The 20741-nt window shown below is 34.1% G+C and overlaps 3 protein-coding genes and 1 long non-coding RNA gene across 6 annotated transcripts; all 4 read left to right on the forward strand.

Annotated features, from left to right (window-relative positions):
* Positions 1 to 622: 622 nt before the first annotated feature.
* On the forward strand, positions 623 to 9398 carry LOC137813452 (pentatricopeptide repeat-containing protein At5g48910-like). Its single transcript, XM_068615713.1, has 4 exons — positions 623 to 2208; positions 7603 to 8104; positions 8248 to 8759; positions 8901 to 9398. The coding sequence occupies exons 1-4, from the start codon at positions 728 to 730 to the stop codon at positions 9364 to 9366; spliced, it is 2961 nt and encodes a 986-aa protein (XP_068471814.1). The 5' UTR covers positions 623 to 727; the 3' UTR covers positions 9367 to 9398.
* On the forward strand, positions 2444 to 4177 carry LOC137818456 (uncharacterized). The gene is made up of 2 exons (XR_011082075.1): positions 2444 to 2703; positions 2806 to 4177. It is a non-coding gene; the product is annotated as an uncharacterized lncRNA (long non-coding RNA).
* A 1371-nt stretch (positions 9399 to 10769) lies between the features above and the next one.
* LOC137818890 (elongator complex protein 4-like) lies at positions 10770 to 15900 on the forward strand. 3 transcript variants are annotated; one of them, XM_068622532.1, is made up of 9 exons: positions 10770 to 10929; positions 11791 to 11956; positions 12089 to 12309; positions 12394 to 12469; positions 13240 to 13396; positions 14296 to 14374; positions 14615 to 14774; positions 14861 to 14952; positions 15513 to 15900. In XM_068622532.1, the coding sequence occupies exons 2-9, from the start codon at positions 11827 to 11829 to the stop codon at positions 15678 to 15680; spliced, it is 1083 nt and encodes a 360-aa protein (XP_068478633.1). In that variant the 5' UTR covers positions 10770 to 10929; positions 11791 to 11826; the 3' UTR covers positions 15681 to 15900. The 3 variants fall into 3 exon arrangements, with proteins under 3 accessions (XP_068478633.1, XP_068478634.1, XP_068478635.1); XM_068622533.1 differs by lacking the exon at positions 10770 to 10929 and adding an exon at positions 11511 to 11648 and having other exon boundaries at positions 15513 to 15899; XM_068622534.1 differs by lacking the exon at positions 10770 to 10929 and having other exon boundaries at positions 11789 to 11956; positions 12055 to 12309; positions 15513 to 15899.
* A 642-nt stretch (positions 15901 to 16542) lies between these two features.
* On the forward strand, positions 16543 to 20507 carry LOC137819388 (pentatricopeptide repeat-containing protein At1g15510, chloroplastic-like). The gene has a single exon (XM_068623222.1). It carries the CDS (start codon positions 16712 to 16714, stop codon positions 20360 to 20362), a length of 3651 nt encoding a protein of 1216 aa, XP_068479323.1. The 5' UTR covers positions 16543 to 16711; the 3' UTR covers positions 20363 to 20507.
* Positions 20508 to 20741: the final 234 nt, after the last annotated feature.

The raw sequence follows: 20741 nt of genomic DNA on the forward strand, positions 1-20741 counted from the left end.
CATTTTCTATAGACGAGCTCTAATCACTTAGTTCTTTATAACGAATCATTTTGTAAAATTATCATCTTGTAAGGTTAGACATACAACAACATCTAAATGGCATGCCAAGCAGTTTGGTTAAATGCTTTGATGCAAAGATTACAAGTGAAAACATTAATCAAAGTAAAGTTGTTGGCAAACAATAAATCTAACATTGATTTAACAAAACATTCAACCTCTCATGAAAGGAACAAACATTGAAGCAAAAATTTACTTCTTAAGAGAGCAAAGTCAAAAACAAAAAACTGAAAATTAAACACAACAAAACTCAAATTTAACTTATAGTCATACTTACTAAGACTTTAAAACTATAAAACAATAAATGTTTAAACATATAAGAAAATTTGTTAAAATTATTTGTTTAAATACAACTTTTGAATAAATGAGAAGTGTTAAAAATAATTCAAAGTTTAAAAGTTCCTAGTAACTTTATAAGCAATACTAAACCCTAAACTTTATAAATTTCACTTTTAGTGCAATGCACATATTCTATCAAATATACAATTTATTTATTTATTTTCATTTTATGAGTAATAGTTAACACCTAAATCGATTTTTATTTTTTAAATAGGTTTATTGAAAATAATAATCCACGTACATGGTGCGACCAAATCAAATGTTTTATTCCAACAAAATAAGCCTAACTATTTGCGGCCATTGTTGGTAAGGTTGTCCCAAAACCGCGACAATGTTCAGCGCGTGTCCCACCAACGCGGCGACGCGTCCATGCTTCAAATATTCTTCTGAAATTCAATCCTCTCTCTCTCTCCATCCTCACTCGTTCCTTCTAAATCCCGCCACGCGCCACTCTCTCTCACTCTCCACGCGACAAAACCACGCGCCTCCCTTGCCTCCGCCGCCGCGTTTGGATTACACCCCTCCCAACGAGACGCGTCTGAACAACTTGTACCTCAAGCGCGGCAAAGTCGAGTTTGCGCGCCTAGTGTTTGATAAAAGTCCCAAACGAGACGTTAATGCATGGAGGTGGAGTACCATGATTACCCGTTTCGCGCGCAATGGAATGATAAAAGAAGTTTTGGGGTATACGAGGTTGATGTTGGTAGAGGGAATAAATCCAAGTTTGGTTTTAATGACTGTTATTCTTGATGTTATAGGGAAAGCTGGTGCACGAAACTTGGGTAGAGAAGCTCATGGTTTTGTGGTGAAGAATATGTATTTCAAGGAATTGTCGATTCTAACCGCATTGATCGATATGTATCATAAGTGTGGCGATGTTGGGTCGGGGAATCGAGTTCTGTTTAGTGTGATGAAGTGGAAAGGAGATTTTTGGATTGGATTGGTTTCGGGGAGACTTGAGGTTCAAATGAGATCTGTGATTCGGTTGAAGAGGTTCCGACCTGGTGCTGGTGCGGTTGCCTCTTTACTTCCCATTTGTGCACAGTTGAGGGCTCTGAAGCAAGGGAAGGAGATTCATGCTTATGCTTTGAGACATTGGCTTTTGCCTAATGTGCCAATCGTGTCTTCTTTGATGGTGTTGTACTCTAAGTGCGGTGAGATTGAGTATTCCATTAAACTTTTTGATAAAATGGAGTCGAAGAATGTGGTTTCTTGGACTGCCATGATTGATTCATGCATTGAGAATGGGGGTGTGTGTGAAGCCCTTGGTGTCATGAGGTCAATGACATGGATGACCGAGCATAAGCTGGATACTGTTACCATGGCTAGGATGCTACATGTGTGTGGGGAGATGAAAGCTTTAAAGCTTGGGAAGGAAGTTCACGGACAAGTATTGAAAAGGGGTTTTGCATCAGTCCATTATGTTGCTGCGGGACTCATTGATATGTATGGGATTTGTGTAGATATTGATAAAGCAAAGTTGGTATTCAGTGTGGTTCCTGATAAAGGTTCAATGGCATGGAGTGCTCTTATAAGGGCCTATGGGCATAAGGAATGGTATCAGGAGGCAGTTGATCTTTTTGATGACATGATTTCAAATGGTTGCTCTCCGAATCGCTTCACTTTTGAAGCTGTTCTATCTATATGTGATAGGGCTGGATTTGTTGAAGATTCTTTTAGGATCTTTGATTTGATGTCGAGATATAAAATTGAAGCATCCAAAGAACACTGCACTTGCATGATTCGACTCCTTACCCGCTATGGTAAACTAGACGAGGCTCTAAGATATTTAGAAATGAGTTCTTCCTTATAGCTGAGGGCAAGAGATAATAGATTGTTCTTTGGATGTTTTATTAGATTGTTAACATTCTTAAGCTATGTTTATTTTCAACATACCGAACAGCTGTTAACTCCAAACTCTGTTTAATAAACAATGATCACAAATGCAGAGAGTACTAGAATCCCTTCCATCTGAAAGAGAGTCCTCTTTCCCACAGGTACTACTCATAAAGGGCAAATAAAAAAACTATCAATTTTATATGTTAAATTACTTAATTATAATCAATAATTAAAACTTAATTTAATTTGTAAGTGTTTTTCGTTCTGTTTTCTCATCCATAATTTTATGATTGTTCTATCTGTACATTGGTACCTTCTGCCTCAAGTAAAGTGCATTCCTTCATTTGCTCTTCCCCGTGTACTCTGATCTCACTGTTTTTGCTTTGTTGCAGAAACTGTCCAGAATTTCGAGTTCAGCTAACAACTAAAAGCAGTCTATATAGCTTCTCTGAAAGAAATTAACACCTGGTGATTGTCTTTCTGTGCCTCCATCTTCCATTACATATTTTTGGTTGAATTTGGGATCTTACGAGGTTGCATGATTTGTTGGCCTGGCATTTTCATGTTCAGGATGCAAGATGCCACTGCTGACGATTGATTTTTGTTCGCTGATGGACTTCTCAATGCTATTAACATTAAGTGTCAACTAATTTGCTCTGGCTTTTGGAGTCTGAGCAATATAAGTGTAGTTTCTCAAGCGATGGTGTTCGAATTTGAAGTTTAGCTCTAGCCAGCAGGGTCATGGTAATAATGCTATGCATCAACATTCAAATGGCAGAAATGGATATTTGCAAGGATATATTCTGCTACTCATCAATTCTACTCAAATTTGGACCAATGGTGAGAAACGATAATATCTAAGTGACTCCTCTGTTTCTATGTCCACTAGGATGGTGAGGAATGAGAAGATGACCCTTGTGTTCTATCTCCACAAGGAAAAGCCTTTATTTTTTGCAATTTACATGCAAGTGAGTTGCTTTCTTCCATGTATAGGCTTATTGAAATAATACAGAAAGAGGGAATGCAAATTCAGATATTTGCCATTTTACAAATCCAACATTTAGGTTCTCCATTGATCATGTTCTATAGTACAATAATTTATGCAACTTGATTAACTTTGTTTAATGCACTGTAAGTTAGGGTTTGTCCCTGTTTATCTCCTTAAAGCCAGGGCTGTAGAGGATTTTATTAACCCTATGAACCCAAACACTCCACAACACAAACTCAGAAACAGCGTTGACCCTAAACCCTACACACAAAGCCACCAATTTTTATCCCAAAAAAATGAACAAAAGATGCATTTGTATGTAGATTTAACCCAAAAAGTGGAAAACCCAGATGGATGTACATGTAAATTAACCCTATGAACCCAAACACTCCAAGCACAAACTCAGAAACAGCGTTGACCCCAAACCTAAATACAAAGCCACCAATTTTTAGCCCAAAAAAAATGAACAAAAGATGCATTTGTAAGTAGATTTAACCCCAAAAGTTGAAAACCCAGATACATGTACATGTAAATTAACCAAAAAGAAAACAAAAACAAGAAGCATGTAGATGTAAATTAAGAAGCCCAAATTAGCAACAACCAACCATGATTAAAATTTGATGGTAAACAGTAACATAACATCAGTAGTGATTGATTACACACCAAACAAAAACCCTTCTTTCTTGGATCCCTGGTTTCACCCCACCAAAGGGTGTCGTAAAGCTTTTTCAGTGGTGTTATTCATGAGTCCTTGGAGGAAGGCGTGCCTTGATCGGAGGACTTGGTGATGGCGGCGGCGGTGGTGGTGGCGGGAGGAGGAGGTTCACGGCGGAAGCGGGTGGCCAAGATGTTTAGGAGGCTGTAGAAGTGGTAGAATAGCTGTGCACTAACCAGCACTACCAAGCAAAAAACGACGAAGTCCATTTTGGAAGAAGAGGAACAAGAATATGCTTGGATCGATCGAAGACGAATATGAACAGAGGAAGAAGATGTTTTAATATTGGGAAAATTACATCTTTAATGAAAGGGACATGTTGGTCTTTTTCCCTATTTCATGTCACTTTCATTTCTCACATTATTCTTATTATATTTAAATATTACTTTACTTTTATTATGATTAGATGAATGATTATATTATAATAATTAAATAAAGAGATTAGTACAATAAAAAAATTAGTGAGGAGGAAAAGTTATACTAAGATTGGATAATAATTTTGTTATTATTGTAGTTCAATCTCTTATAGAATAATAACACGTTACATAAGAAGTGTGTTATAGATACAAGTTTCAAATTTATAATCTTGATTATAATTTTTTCTCCTTTAAGTAGTTCAAATAATTTTCGGAGAGATGAGATTTTATAACATCATTTTGGATGGATTAACAAATTCATAATAGTGTCATAAATTAAGTAAATTTAAAATATTTTTTTGGTTATTGTGCATTAAAATCAAAAGTGATACTTATCACAAGTTTATATTTCAAAAATGTTAAAAGTGAAATCAAGATTTATGGATTAAAATGTTAAATTATTGTTTTGAAGATGATGGTTTGGAAATAATTATTTTTTTAATCATACTCTTATATATAAATTTGTATTTAATTGAAGTGTCATGATTCATGTGAGAATTTTATCTCTTTTCTTATCATACCTTATTGAAAAAGTTGTTCATTCAACGTGATCCACAATTCAACCTACAAAATTTAAGATTTTATCTTATTAACTACTAATTTAGAGATGATATTTTATATTTATACTGAAACTTTGATAAAATATTTCTTAGGTGCTCAAATGAAAAAGCCTTTATTATCTTCAAAATCATTTATCAAGATAAAATTTTAATTTTTATTAAAAATAAGATCATTTTTTTTCCAAGTGCATCTTCACGTAGACATGACCACATCGTTATAATAGAACCTCTAGCATTATTTTATATGTGTGTGGTCTCTCATACTTGTGTGGACTCAATCACATCCTTATGGTCGCATGTGTAATTTTGTATGTAAGTGTGTTTCCCAAACTAATGTGGACACACCCTTTGATGACCATCAATCACAATTTAATATATTAGCATATCTTCTACATGAGGGTGGACACAACCACAATCCTCCGATCAAATCTCTCATGTAATTTTTCATATATAAGCACGTGTCTACGTGTCTCGGTATCAACGTGGACATAGTCACACCCCTTGAACCGAAACTTTGACATTAATGTGAATTCATGTGAATATGACAAGTTAGACAAAAATTAAAAATTACATGTAACTTTAAAATTTATTTAAAATTTTTTTTTTCATAAAAAAAAGAGAGGTCAAACTTAATAAAAACAAAAGTAAGAAATTACATAATTTAGTTATTATTTTGTTATTCTCACACACTAAATGTTAACTCAACTTTTTTGGAAATTCTTTTTACTTATATTAGAGGGAAACATATTTACATTGTGAGCAATTTATTTTATTTTATTAGAGGGTAAGAATTTACCATGAAAAAAATATTTATTTTATATGCATTATGAATTTATATCCTAAAAAATTGTTTTAATTATTCATTTAGCTTAGATTTACAAAGACCTAATCACATTTTTATTTCACATGATGTAACTGTAGAACTATCTTTCTTATGCCCATATTAATGCTGATAAAAAAGTTTATACTTTCTTTTATTATTTCATAATTTCACATGAAATACAAGAATCATTGACTACTTTATTTTTTACTTACAAAAACCAAATGATTAGAAATTCATAATAAATTATCAACATGGTTAAAATTCTGAATTGTTTACATTGCATTTTATGTCATAATTAAATACAAGATATGTGAATTTACACTATTTTCAAGAATTTCTCCCCATTTAAATACGAAAATATAACAAGTTTTTTTCAATAGTATCAGTGAAATTAATTCAAGAACTCACTTGAAAAAAGGAAGAAAATGTAGAAAGAAGATGACTTGAAAGTCCTTTTCCAATATAATTATTTATAATAATAATAATAAAAGCATTTTCTAATCACCTTCTTCTAAGGGAAAGGTAAAACGAAATTAAAAATGACTTAGTAAAAGGAAATCTGTTTCTATAACTACTAAATTAATTTAAGAGAATTTTTAAATTTAAAAAGAGAAATATCAACCTTTTAAAATATCAACAATAAAAGAAAATACGCATTACACATTATATATATTCAAAAAAATTATACTTTCACAACTCAATTAGTTATATACAACCCCTATATCACAGTTTAAAAGATATATATAAAAAAGTAAATTTATAATTAAATAATTTAAAAAATAACATTAGAAGTTGTAGAACTGAGTAGAAAAAAATTGGTAGTCAATGTATTATGGTTGTATATACTCTTATCAAAGATGAAAATAAGAAGGGTTTATCCTCTCTTTCTTATCTATTTTCTAATGCATAACATGATAGTGACCACATGAATGAACTTCTCTGAGATTTAACTCATAACGAAACACAAATTCTTCACTCTTTGTTACTCCTAACACTCCATTCCTCATCTTCTCCTTCAGCCTCATTTCTACTCCCCTATTAAACCAACATCATCACTCATCTTCTGTAGTGGAAGTTTAGGCTCTTTCAAGAGATTGGTGTGTGGGGGGTGAGAAAGCTCCATATGAAGCTTGAGTTTCAATGTTCAGTGAAAGAAATGTAAAGGGATGTGCAAAACCTACTGAATGGTTAAACTAAGATGGTTACAACCAATTCCTACCTCTTTAGTGCTCCTTCTTCTCTGCTTCCAATCTCAATTCATAAGTTTCCAAACTCTAGTAAGCACCACTCCCCCACTTTGGCATTCACTCAACTTAAACCAAAACCAAAACCAAATGTGTCTTCCATCAAACAACACATCAACCTCAATGAAACACAACAACTCCAAGGTCACTTCATGAAAACCAATTTCAATTTGAGTTGTAGACTCCCTTTTGCAGCATTAGAATATTATTCTAGCAATGCAGCAATTCATAGCTTCCTAATTACATCTTACATAAAAAACAACTGCCCTGCAGATGCCGCAAAAATGTATGCCTACATGCGTAGAACAGACACTGAAGTTGACAATTTTATCATACCCTCGGTTCTCAAAGCCTGTTGTCTTATCCCTTCAATCTTACTAGGACAAAAGTTGCAGCTTTGTAATGAAAAATAGATTTCATGGGGATGTTTTTGTGTGTAATGCTTTGATCATGATGTACGGTGAGGTTGGAAGCTTGACATCGACACGACTGTTATTTGATAAGATTGAAAATAAAGATGTTATTTGCTAAGATTGAAAATAAAGATGTTATTTCTTAGAGTACTATGATTAGAAGCTATGATAGGGGTGGTTTGTTTAATGAAGCATTGAACCTTTTTAGCGATATGCTTGTTATGGGAATGAGGCCTAGTGAAATTGCAATGATAAACATCACACATGTCTTGGCAGAATTTGCTGATTTGAAAATGGGGAAAGTCGTGCTTGGTTATGTAATAAGGAATGTGAAGTATGGAAAATCAGGAGCTTTTCTAAGCCCAGGTTTGATTGATATGTATGTTAAATGTGGAAATTTAGCTTGTGCAACAAGACTTTTTGATGGCTTGTATGAGGCTAGTATCATTTCATGGACTGCTATGATTGCAAGCAACATTTATTGCTATAATTTGAATGAAGGTGTAAGACTCTTCATCAAAATGCTTGGAGAGGGTATGTTTCGAAATGAGATTACAATCCTTAGTTTGGTCAAAGAATGCGGCACAGTAGGAGCTCTAGAACTAGGAAAATGGGTGCATGCTTTCACATTAAGAAGTGGATTTACAATGTCTTTGGTTCTGGCCACTGCTTTTATTGACATGTATGGAAAATATGGTGATGCTAGAATTGCAAGATCTATATTTAGCAACTTCAAGAGCAAAGATTTTATGATGTGGAGTGCCATGATTTCAGCTTATGCACGAAACAATTGTATAGATGAAGCCTTTGATATCTTTGTTCAGATGACAAGTTGTGGAATAAGGCCAAATAGATAACCATGGTTAGTCTCCTTAGGATATGTGCAAAAGATGGATCACTTGAAAAGGGGAAGTGGATCCATTCTTACATAGACAATCAAGGAATTCAAGAAGACATGATTCTTAGAACATCTTTGGTGAACATGTATGCCAAATGTGGAGACATAGACGTAGCTCATAGATTGTTTGATGCAGCAATGGACCGCGAAATTTCAATGTGGAATGCCATGATATCTGGTTTTGCAATGCATGGTCATGGTGAGGTAGCATTTAAACTCTTTGAAGAAATGGAAGCACTAGGGGTTGTCCCTAATGACATTACATTCATTGGAGCTCTTTATGCTTGTAGTCACCCAGGATTGTTGAATGAAGGGAGGAGGCTGTTTCACAAAATGGTTCATGAATTTGGGGTTGTCCCAAAAGTTGAGCACTATGGTTGTATGGTGGATCTTCTTGGTAGAGCTGGAATGCTTGATGAGGTAAATGAACTAATTAAAAACATGCCTATGAGGCCAAACATGGTTGTGTTTGGATCTCTTCTTTCTGCCTGCAAGCTTCACAAAAATCTCAAACTAGAAGAATGGACAACAAAACAATTTCTATCATTGGAACACTACAAAAGTTGATATAATGTTCTAATGTCAAACATATATGCTTCAAAAAGTAGATGGGGTGATGTTGCACATATAAGGAGAGGTATGAAGGATAAGGGAATTGTTAAAGTAACAGGTGTTAGTTCCATTGAAGTGAATGAGTCACTTCATGAATTCACAATTGGAGATAGAGATCACCCAGATGCTGAAAAAATTTATGAAATGATTGATGAGATGAGAGAAAAACTGGAAGATGTTGGATACATCCCATATGTATCTTGTGTTCTGATGAACTTGGATAATGAGGAGAAAGAAACTGCACTTAACTATCACAATGAAAAACTGGTAATGGCATATGGATTGATTAACACTGCTCCTGGTGTTCCAATTAGAATTGTGAAGAATCTTAGAATTTGTGATGATTGCCACAATGCAACCAAGTTGCTTTCCAAGATGTATGGGTGGGAGATCATTATGAGGGATCAAAATCGTTTTCATCACTTTCAAGAAGGATCTTGTTCTTGTTGTGATTATTGGTAGGAAAAAGTTTACAAAGAGAAGACTCTATACTTAGATATTCAATATTCAATGGTAGGAATCAAAATGTAAATTTTAGTCTCACATCGATTGATGGCAAATAACAAAGTGCAATAATATATAGAAAATCTATGAATACAATACTTTTAAGTTTTAGATTAGAGATTGTGTTATATATAAATAATTTTTCTAAAATACCCAACATTAACCAATATTTACAACTTCTTCCCCAAAACAAAATTAACAAATGTTTTCCATGGTATGTTGCTACAATAAAAAACAACTAAAATATAATGTGTTCTTATATAGGTGTGAAGGGGTACTTCTATTGCTGTTAACTACACTTATCTTTCTCTATAACACTATATTCAGTTTCGGACAGTTGGAGTGAGTACCTGCAAAATGTACTTGTCTAAATTAGAATTCAATGTAGGATAGGTAAAAGTAACAAATATTATTAAATGATACGTACCTAGGTGTAGTGTATATTTATAAAATGGATCCTCAATTCTGGACCTTTATTAGGATAAGTCGCAAAGTTAATCTCAATTCTAAAATATGATTCCATATCTTTGATGAGATTAATTGTAACTTACGAAAAGTTAGTTGTTAGTTCCTTAATCATTAGATTCGACCATAATACTCTGTGAGGTCCGATCTTCCAATTGAGTAGAAATTCAGCCACCTCACCTTCTGATGTCATTTAGTGATTGTTACTTTCAAAAAATATTAATTAGAGTGAGTCATAATCATTATTTAAATTTTTTGTCCTTTCAAAATCAAATACAAATCTTCTCCAACAAATTAATTAATGTGTGCTGTAAATTGAATCACTATTAAATAATTTTATCAATAACTTAACTATAAATAGTGGAATAAAATTTATATCAAATACTTAAATTTAAATAAACCCTTTTCATAATATTTTAAAAAAATGGCATGAGTAAGCAGTAGCATGGGCATTGAGACAATTGTTTTAATTTGTCTGAGTATAAGGATTTTCATTTTTTTAATATTTGTCTAAGCATAATGAAAAGTGTGTTATTTGGATTTGCCTTATATTAATTACTTTAACAATTTGTATTAATTATTTTATTTATAATTAATTATCATTTTGGCTATTAGGTATTACTTTTTGCTCTAAGTAAACCTTAAACTAATGAAATTATATAAGTGATTATTAAACATTGAATATCAATTTAATTTTAAATTGATATTTTAAATAATGTTTATGAACTACTTTAAAAAAATTCATTGATTTCTAATAGTGAAAGATTTCATTTTAGTTCCGAAAAGAACTTAAAACTTTTAGTCTTTATGTATTAAAAAATTACATTTCTTCAAATTTAAAGAATTTAAATGATTTATTTTCAATTTGAAGATCAAAATTGAGTTAACCTAAAATTTAGATACTAAAAGCTTAATCAACCCTTTTGTAAATATGATGAAATGGAATTATTGAGTTATTCTTGCATATAAGGAGTGTAGTGATTGTGTGAGTGAGACCCAACGGAGCCATAAATTCCTTCGCTTTGCACAAAAACTCAGAACTCACTGCTTTTTAAGGTGACCCTCTCTCTCCATCTTTCACGTTTCATCATTGTGTTTGGATTCTTCAACTGCTTCATATTTCTATGTGTGTGTATTTCTGAATTGAGAAATTTAGATTGGTGTGCTACGTGTAGGGAAAACCGAAGTTTAGGTTGCTTGCACGACACGTGTTTGATAATATGCCTGCACAAAGCTTCATTCGTAGTTTTGTAAATTTTTTGTGTCTGAAGTTTTGTCTGACTTGGAAGTTTTTGGATATCTCCGTCGGTTTGAACTTACATGGAATTGCTTCCTCTAATTTCTTTCGTGTTGTAAAATGTGGATACTTACTACTGCTTCTAATTAATTAGTGTGTCTGTAAGCTGTTTGTTATATGGTTGTGAAGGCCTTCTTACTTCTTTTTACTGCTATTTGATTATTTGTTGTATTCGGGCTTAAATGTGTTTTTTGTTCCCTCTAAATATTACTATTTTTTCTTCGTTTGGTCTGTAATTTTTGAAAAAGTTGTAAGAAAAGGCATCCCTGTGGGTTAAATTTCCCTAATCTTGTTTGGACAAAAGCACTATTGAGTTTGGTCCCTTTTAGTGATTGCAATTGGCAGACTTCAATTTCTTATTGTGTGGTTTAGACTCACTTTTTAGTTTTGAAATCGAAATTGAAATTTGAAGGAAGCTCACTTATGCATTTTAAACTTTAATTGCGAGTTTGAGCCTTCATATTAATTCCACTTTTGGGTTAGTATATTTGTTTAATTTATTTGTGGCATTTATAAATCACAGTTTTTATGATGTTTCATGTGGTCTTCGAAACGTCCTTTTGACATGAGTTGCAGCCTATTCAGTAGACTCACGTAAACATGTACTCTTGCTTCCTCAGGTCTCTGAGTGGCATATTATAAAGTTTTGATGCAGAATGACCACAACTAGGGCTCGAGTTAGTAGTTTCTCTCGCAATGTGTCAACTGTGACATCTCAGAATCCTGGACTTAAGCATGGCCCTAATGGGACAATGCTCATTTCATCTGGGATTCCTGATCTTGACAGTAATTATCTCTTTGACTTCCTTTTAACTGGCTGTGTAGTAAATGAATTAGTTATATTGTTTTATTTGATTCATGTGGAGTTTTTTTTTTCATTGAAGATTCTCCTGCTTGCTTTTCCCCCCTTTTGAATAGAGATTTTAGGTGGTGGTTTTCCATTGGGTAGCCTTGTCATGGTTATGGAAGATGAAGAAGCACCTCATCATATGCTTTTATTGAGAAATTTTATGTCTCAAGGACTTGTACAAAAGCAACCACTTTTGTATGCTAGTGCATCTAGAGATCCTAAAAGATTTCTTGGTACGTTGCCTAGTCCGGCATCACCCAAAGGGGATAAATCTTCAGATCTTAGCCATGTACTTTTGTTCATCCTTTTCTCTTTGTGATGTAATACTTTTTTTTATGGTAATTTGGTTTATTTATTGTTCTTATAATTACAGGAGAAGGATATAAGAATTGCTTGGCAATACAAGAAGTACTTTGGTGAGCCTCAGCTAAATCTCAACTCTAATAATGGTAAGTCTGTACATACCCTTCTCTCAATTGTTTGTTCTTCAATTATTACTGTTTTACTATAACTTCTTCTCTGTATTAATTTTTTTTTCTCTTTTGGTAAGTATGCAATACATGCCTATCTCATATCAATACATCATGCCTCTTTTTCTTTTCAACAATCATCATGCCATCTGACCAATTTTCCTATCCAGCAGCCTCCGTGTCCTTGTGCTTTTTTTTTTTGCTTTCTGGTAACTACCATGCCCTCTGATCATTTTGCTCTCTGTATTAAAGAAATCACTTGTTATTATTTACTTTATTAACACCAACAACCAATTGACTTGCATGATTCTCTTAAGGTTCTTGTGTTACTGACATTTATAACAAGCTTGTTTCATATGATACCTGTATTCCAGGTTGAGGGGGAGTGTTAGAAATATGAATTGATTACTTTAAATCAGGAGATTTGATACGGGAATATCTTATCAAATCTTTTCCATTGTTGATATTGATTTTGTTTACTATTGTATCTCTTCTTCATTATAAATTAGAATACTTATGTGTACACAACATACGAAATTCATTTTATTCCTTCTCGGTCTTTCTCTTCTCAACATGGTACCGAAGCGATACCATTCTCCATGACTTGTTTTGTCACTAATCCTTTCAACAATTAATAGGCATTTGTGATCAATTTTTACAGTGTCCTATGGAAGAGAGGAATTTGTAAATTATTGAATATGCCAATAATTTAATGTAAACTACTGAGTTGAAGCTTACTTACATTATAGGTGGTCAGCAGGATTACTGTAACGATTTTGATTTGAGGAAGCCCCTGGATCGGCATTTTTTTAGTGGCAACAATGTAGATTGTGCTAGCATCAAAGATTCTCCAAACCTTAGTTCCCTTCAAGACCATTGTGCTGGATTTCTGGGTAAACTCTCAAGGTGAAGTGATCTATACCCACTATGTTATAAATGTATTCTTAGAGATATAAGGTGATTCCTCCTAGGCCTCTCCACCTAAGGTTCTTGACAGTATTGAACTGTTTATTCATATTGCCACACCTGGTTGAGTCAAGTTTTTCTGAATAGAATAAAATCACATGAGCTTAAATTGGACATGATCTACTGTTTGGATTTGATCATAAGTGTATAATGCTTTTTCTAAACCAAACTTTATTAAATCTTTTGATAGATATATTTTAGCATATGCAATTTAAGATTTGATAGAATACAATGGTGTCATTTGACCAAGGTAGCTGTCTCCACCCAGTGGGTAAGGGCTTTAATTGTTGTATTCAATTTAGGATTTAAATAAATTTTCTCTATTCTTAGTACTTTTTTGCTATAGTTGGCAGTTCATTGTTATGGTTGATGGTCTTACATAGGTAGCTGTTAGTTATTCTTATTTTTTTTTTATTTTGATGTGCATTTTGTGATCATAAATACAATATAGGGATTATGCATCTAGGAAGCAAGAAGTATTTGCAAGTTTTGCAAATGCATGCAATTGTGATAATTGACTTTGGAAAATATTTTTTTATCACCATCCCATTCTTTTGAATGCTGGAGTAAAAGGGATGATGAAGATTGCAGTATTGTTAATTTTGAACTATATTTGCTGTTGCTCCTGGACCATCACATTAGATAGTTTGGCGCTTTATCAAGGCAATTAGAGTTTGACTATTTCTTTAGGGAATTTCTTAATTCCCTCTGAATTTCTTGTTTTGCATCAATTAGGTTGTGATAAAGACTATGTTGATGTTTTTTTGAAAATTTTTTCTTAAGGTATTCTTGTGTCTGCCCACTTTTTCATTTACAAACATTATGGATGTCATCAACAGAAATGAAGGCAACATTTCCTCTGCTGGTCGTATTGCAATTCAATCATTTTGTTCTCCACAATGCAAGTATTCAACTGAGGTGAGTTAATGTATTTCTTTTTTTTTATAGTATTTTGAAATAAGTTTCTCCTTTGCCTTTGAGCTGTCCACTTTTTCTTTATTATTTTTATATCCTTCCTCTATTTGAATTAGGATATAGTTTACCTGCTTGCGGATCTGTCTTGCGATCGTAGTTGAGTCTCAGACATTGATACCGTTCTTCATTGTATAAAGGTTTAATATTTTTCTAATACGAGATGTCTTAATATTTCTTTTGTAGGAGTGGCATATGCTTTCCTTTATTAGGTCCCTAAAGAGCATGACCCAGTCTTCAAACGCTGTTGTTGTTGTAACCTTTCCACCTTCACTTCTTTCTCCATCTTGTTCACTAAGATTGCAGCATATGGCAGACACCTTACTTTCTGTCAGAGCCATTCCAGGTTCATAGACAACTCTCAGGTCTTATATTTCATGTGTTTATTTATGAATTATCTCAAGCTTCAGTAGAAAACTATATTTGTTTCAGATGAGGACAAGGAACTGGCAAAACTCCTCACTGGTTACCAGGATATGATTGGGCTTTTAAACGTACACAAAGCTGCACGGTTAAATACACAGGTTATATTCATACATTTTCATTTATCTTTGAATTACTGCTTTTGTGCACCCATAGTTCCCCATATGACATGCAGACAACTGTTTACGTCCATTTACCTCGATTGTATTTGTACCCCATTTTGACATGTTTTTACTCTACCTATCCTCCTTTCTTCCTCATGCAGTCTTAGCACCTGCAATCTTGCATTTATGGCGCACGCACACGCAAGACTCTTTAGCAATAGCTTTTAGCACTAAGTACATTATCGGCCTTTAATAAATGTGTGTTTGAATTTAAATGGAAAACCTGCATAAGTCCATCTTTTCAACTCAATTTCACTAAATCAGAGAAGCTTCTGGGAGCTGCTTTCAAATTTGACAGTATAAGAATTTGAACAAAAGACGCAGTAATTTGTTTGATAAGTATTAGTTTTTGGTACATGCGATAGATCTTGCCAGTCTTCTTGTAAAGTTCATCGGATTGAAAATTTTATTGGAGGAACAATGCATTTGTAGAAGCTACTTTTTCTTTCATTCTTGACACATCTGCCTATGCCAATTGTCTGATTTTCATCGTGCAGGTTCCAGTGATTTTGGAGGCTACAACGTTCTCAATAAAATTGCACAAACGGAGATTTTTGGTCTTAGAATGTCTAAATCAAGCCCCAGTTGACGGATCAAGTGGAAGTTCATATGGCACATCTGGCGGTTGTTCTGGCTCAACTAAAGTTGGGACACTTGATTTTTAGATTATACCTCATTTATAACTCAACATTTATTGTTGAAGCCAAAGATAATTATTTTTTTATTGTATAATTTGAAAATATTTGTATTTATTTATTGAAATTTAGAAAAAATGTATGGAGGTGGAAGAAGAAATACCCGTAAATAAGTTAAACTTGAACCAATGTGTTTGATAAGAGATCCATCAAGGTTGAGATGAAGAAGAAAAAGGTTTTTATTTCCTGCATCTCATGATTATTGTCTAGAAAGAAAAAAAAGATTTATGTTTATACAGTGTTCATGATTGGTTATTCCTGAACACTTTTTTCAATTATCCCATCTAAAATATATTTTCGAATTATAGATTTTGAAAACATTATAATAAAACAGTCCGAAAAGCATATTATAGACTTTAGATTAAGTATATATATATATATATATATATATATATATATATATTCTATATATTCTATAGAATTTCTTCTAGAAGGTTTGTAGAATAAGTAGTCTGACAGTTATTATTGAAATGATTGTTGACAGGATTAATTAATCAAGACAAAAAAGATAAAAAAAAATGGAAACTTTCTTAATTTCTGTCACCAATGGCTTCATTCATTAATCAAATGACTAAATGGCTGCAGGATAAAATGTTTAAAAACAGAAAAAAAAAAGACAAATGGTTTATTTTTGTTCTTTTAAAGGAAGATTAAAAATAAAAATTTATGAAAAAAAAAAGTTGTTAAATTAAGGAATAAAATTTCTTCTATACGAAAAAAAAAAACACAATACAAATATTCTGGTAACAATCTAATAAATTAATATTATAATTATATTTATTTTAATTTTTAATTTAAAACATTATTATAAAGAGAGCAGTTAAGATTGCGGTCTGAAAGAATGTTTATTCTTAGCCGAAAATGTTATGGATAAGATGGTGCTTATCGTTGGCAATGGTAATGACAATGGCAATGGTTGATGGTAATACTGCAACACCACACAGCAGAATTTGACATTGTCGTGTTGCGTTGAGTTTGGTTTTAACCATAAACTCTCATTCATGTTCTGTAACTCCCAAATGGCGGCGTTTGCTAAATCCTCCCAACTTCATGCTCAAAGGGATAATCCCCTTCTTCCTTCTCCTACTTCCACCAATTGCAACCTCAAAGCTTTCACTTTTACGCACAACCTGCACACCCTTCATCCCCCTCTTAGAAAAGTTAAACATGTTTCTGTTTCAAGTTCTGCCGCTGCCACTACCTCCCTCAGCAACCACCACAGCCACGACGCAAACTCTGATATTTCCCAACTGTGCCTTCTTGGGAACTTGGACCGTTGCATGAGCTACTTAGACTCCATGCACCAGCTTCGAATTCTCGTTGAAGATGATACTTACGTTGCCTTGGTACGACTATGTGAGTGGAAGGGAGCAAGGAAGGAAGGGTCTCGTGTTTATTCCTATGTTTCCATGTCCAGGACCCTTTTGAGCCTTCAACTGGGGAATGCGCTTTTGAGTATGTTTGTGAGGTTTGGGAACTTGGTGGATGCTTGGTATGTTTTTGGGAGAATGGAGAAAAGGAATTTGTTCTCTTGGAATGTTTTGATTGGTGGGTATGCTAAAGCTGGCTTCTTTGATGAGGCTCTTGACCTCTATCATAGAATGTTGTGGGTTGGTGAGAGGCCTGATGTTTACACTTTCCCTTGCGTTTTGAGGACTTGTGGTGGCATGCCTAACTTGATGAGGGGTAGAGAGATTCATGTGCATGTTGTAAGAAACGGGTTTGAGTCAGATGTGGATGTGCTTAATGCATTGATAACTATGTATGTGAAATGTGGGGATGTCAGTACTGCTAGGTTGGTGTTCGAAAAAATGTCTAATAGAGATAGGATTTCGTGGAATGCCATGATTTCAGGGTATTTTGAAAATGGGGAGTGTTTGCAGGGATTGAGACTGTTCGTGATGATGATTGAATATCCTGTTGATCCAGATTTGATGACCATGATCAGTGTGATTACTGCATGTGAGCTTCTGGGTGATGAGAGATTGGGGAGGGAGATTCATGGTTATGTTCTTAGAATGGGGTTCGGGAGAGACCCTTCAGTTCAAAATTCCTTAATTCAGATGTACTCATCTGTTGGACATATTCAGGAAGCTGAAACAGTTTTCTCTCGAACAGAATATAGAGATGTGGTGTCATGGACTGCAATGATATCAGGTTACGAGAATTGTTTGATGCCTCAGAAAGCACTTGAGACATATAAAATTATGGAAGCAGAAGGTGTCATGCCAAATGAAATCACCATTGCCACTGCACTCTCTGCTTGTTCTGGTATATGCAAATTAGACATGGGGACAGACCTTCATGAGGCGGCCAAACAGACAGGTCTCATCTCTCATCCGATAGTTGGAATGAAAGTCACCAAACTCAAGCCAAAACCAAATGTGTCTTCCATCAAACAGCACATCAACCTCAAAGAAACACAACAACTCCAAGGTCACTTCATCAAAACCAGTTTCAAATGGAGTTTTAGACTTCCTTTTGCAGCACTTGAATATTATTCTAGCAATGCAGCAATTCAAAGCTTTCTAATTACATCTTACATAAAAAACAACTGCCCTGCAGATGCGGCAAAAATGTATGCCTACATGCGTAGAACAGACACTGAAGTTGACAATTTTATCATACCCTCGGTTCTCAAAGCCTGCTCTCTTATCCCTTCAATCTTGCTAGGACAAGAGTTGCATGGTTTTGTGGTGAAAAATGGATTTCATGGGGATGTTTTTGTGTGTAATGCTTTGATCATGATGTACAGTGAGGCTGGAAGCTTGGCATCGGCACGACTGTTATTTGATAAGATTGAAAACAAAGATATTGTTTCTTGGAGTACTATGATTAGGAGCTATGATAGGAGTGGCTTATTTAATGAAGCATTGAACCTTTTTAGAGATATGCTTGTTATGGGAGTGAGGCCTAGTGAAATTGCAATGATAAGCATCACACATGTCTTAGCAAAACTTGCTGATTTGAAAACGGGGAAAGCCATGCATGGTTATGTAATAAGGAATGTGAAGTATGGAAAATCAGGAGTTTCTCTAAGTACTAGTTTGATTGATATGTATGTTAAATGTGGAAATTTAGCTTATGCAATAAGGCTTTTTGATGGCTTGTCTGAGGCTAGTATCATTTCATGGACTACTATGATTGCAGGCTACATTCATTGCAATAATTTGAATGAAGGTGTAAGACTCTTTGTCAAAATGCTTGATGAGGGTATGTTTCCAAATGATATTTCAATCCTTAGTTTGGTAAAAGAATGTGGCACAGTAGGAGCTCTAGAACTAGGAAAGTGGTTGCATGCTTTCACATTAAGAAGTGGATTTACAATGTCTTTGGTTCTAGCCACTGCTTTTATTGACATGTATGGCAAATGTGGTGATGCTAGAATTGCAAGATCTGTATTTAGCAGCTTCAAGGGCAAAGATTTTATGATGTGGAGTGCCATGATTTCAGCTTATGCACAAAACAATTGTATAAATGAAGCCTTTGATATCTTTATTCAGATGACAAGTTGTGGAATAAGGCCAAATGAGATAACCATGGTTAGTCTCCTTAGGATATGTGCAAAAGCTGGATCACTTGAAATGGGGAAGTGGATCCATTCTTACATAGACAAGCAAGGAATTAAAGAAGACATGATTCTTAAAACATCTTTGGTGAACATGTATGCCAAATGTGGAGACATAGATGCAGCTCATAGATTATTTGATGCAGTGATGGACCGAGACATTTTAATGTGGAATGCCATGATATCTGGTTTTGCAATGCACGGTCATGGTGAGGCCGCATTGAAACTCTTTGAAAAAATGGAAGCACTAATGGTTGTCCCTAATGACATTACATTCATTGGAGCTCTTTATGCTTGTAGCCACTCAGGATTGTTGCATGAAGGGAGGAGGTTGTTTCACAAAATGGTTCATGAATTTGGGGTTGTCCCTAAAGTTGAGCACTATGGTTGTATGGTGGATCTTCTTGGTAGAGCAGGAATGCTTGATGAAGCAAAGAAACTAATTGAAAACATGCCTATGAAGCCAAACATGGTTGTGTTTGGATCTCTTCTTTCTGCATGCAAGCTTCACAAAAATCTCAAACTAGGAGAATGGATAGCAGAACAATTTTTGTCATTGGAACACCATAAAAGTGGGTATAATGTTCTAATGTCAAACATATATGCTTCAGAAAGTAGATGGGGTGATGTTGCACATATAAGGAGAGGTATGAAGGATGAGGGAATTGTTAAAGTAGCAGGTGTAAGTTCCATTGAAGTGAATGGATCACTTCATGAATTCATAATGGGAGATAGGGATCACCCAGATGCTGAAAAAATTTATGAAATGATTGGTGAGATGAGAGAAAAACTGGAAGATGTTGGATACACCCCAGATGTATCTTGTGTTCTGATGAACATGGACAATGAGGAGAAAGAAACTGCACTTAACTATCACAGTGAAAAACTAGCAATGGCATATGGACTGATTAGCACTGCTCCTGGTGTTCCAATTAGAATTGTGAAGAATCTTAGAATTTGTGATGATTGCCACAATGCAACCAAGTTGCTTTCCAAGATTTATGGGAGGGAGATCATAGTGAGGGACCGAAATCGTTTTCATCACTTTCAAGAAGGATATTGTTCTTGTTGTGATTATTGGTAAGAAAAAGTTTACAAAAAGGAGACTGTATACTTAGATATTCAATGGTAGGAATCAAAATGTAAATTTTAGTTTCATTGAGTGCAAATAACAAAGTGCAACAATATATAGAAAATCTATGAATACAATACTTTTATGTTTTAGATTAGAGATTGTGTTATATATAAATAATTTTTCTAAAATACCCAACATTAACCAATATTACAACTTCTTCACCAAAACAAAATTAACAAATGATTTCCATGGTATAATGCTAGAATAAAAAAAACTTAAATAGAATGTGTTCTTGTATGAGTCGGAAGGGGTACTTTTAGTGTGTGTAACTGCACCTGTCTTCCTCTATAGCACAACATTCGATCTTGGACAACGGGAGAAGAAAATG

This window comes from Phaseolus vulgaris, chromosome 10 (assembly GCF_000499845.2).
Source record: "Phaseolus vulgaris cultivar G19833 chromosome 10, P. vulgaris v2.0, whole genome shotgun sequence".
NCBI lineage: Eukaryota > Viridiplantae > Streptophyta > Magnoliopsida > Fabales > Fabaceae > Phaseolus > Phaseolus vulgaris.

Excerpts from the sequence above, each read along its gene's own strand:
- LOC137813452 (XM_068615713.1), top strand. The coding sequence starts at position 728 with ATGTTCAGCGCGTGTCCCACCAACGCGGCGACGCGTCCATGCTTCAAA. Across the intron at positions 8,105-8,247 it reads AATATGGTGATGCTAGAATT|ATAACCATGGTTAGTCTCCT; the intron begins GCAAGATCTATA and ends AAGGCCAAATAG. Across the intron at positions 8,760-8,900 it reads ATGAGGCCAAACATGGTTGT|ATGGGGTGATGTTGCACATA; the intron begins GTTTGGATCTCT and ends TTCAAAAAGTAG.
- LOC137818890 (XM_068622532.1), top strand. The coding sequence starts at position 11,827 with ATGACCACAACTAGGGCTCGAGTTAGTAGTTTCTCTCGCAATGTGTCA. Across the intron at positions 12,310-12,393 it reads AATCTTCAGATCTTAGCCAT|GAGAAGGATATAAGAATTGC; the intron begins GTACTTTTGTTC and ends TTATAATTACAG. Across the intron at positions 14,775-14,860 it reads TTCTGTCAGAGCCATTCCAG|ATGAGGACAAGGAACTGGCA; the intron begins GTTCATAGACAA and ends TATTTGTTTCAG.
- LOC137819388 (XM_068623222.1), top strand. The coding sequence starts at position 16,712 with ATGTTCTGTAACTCCCAAATGGCGGCGTTTGCTAAATCCTCCCAACTT.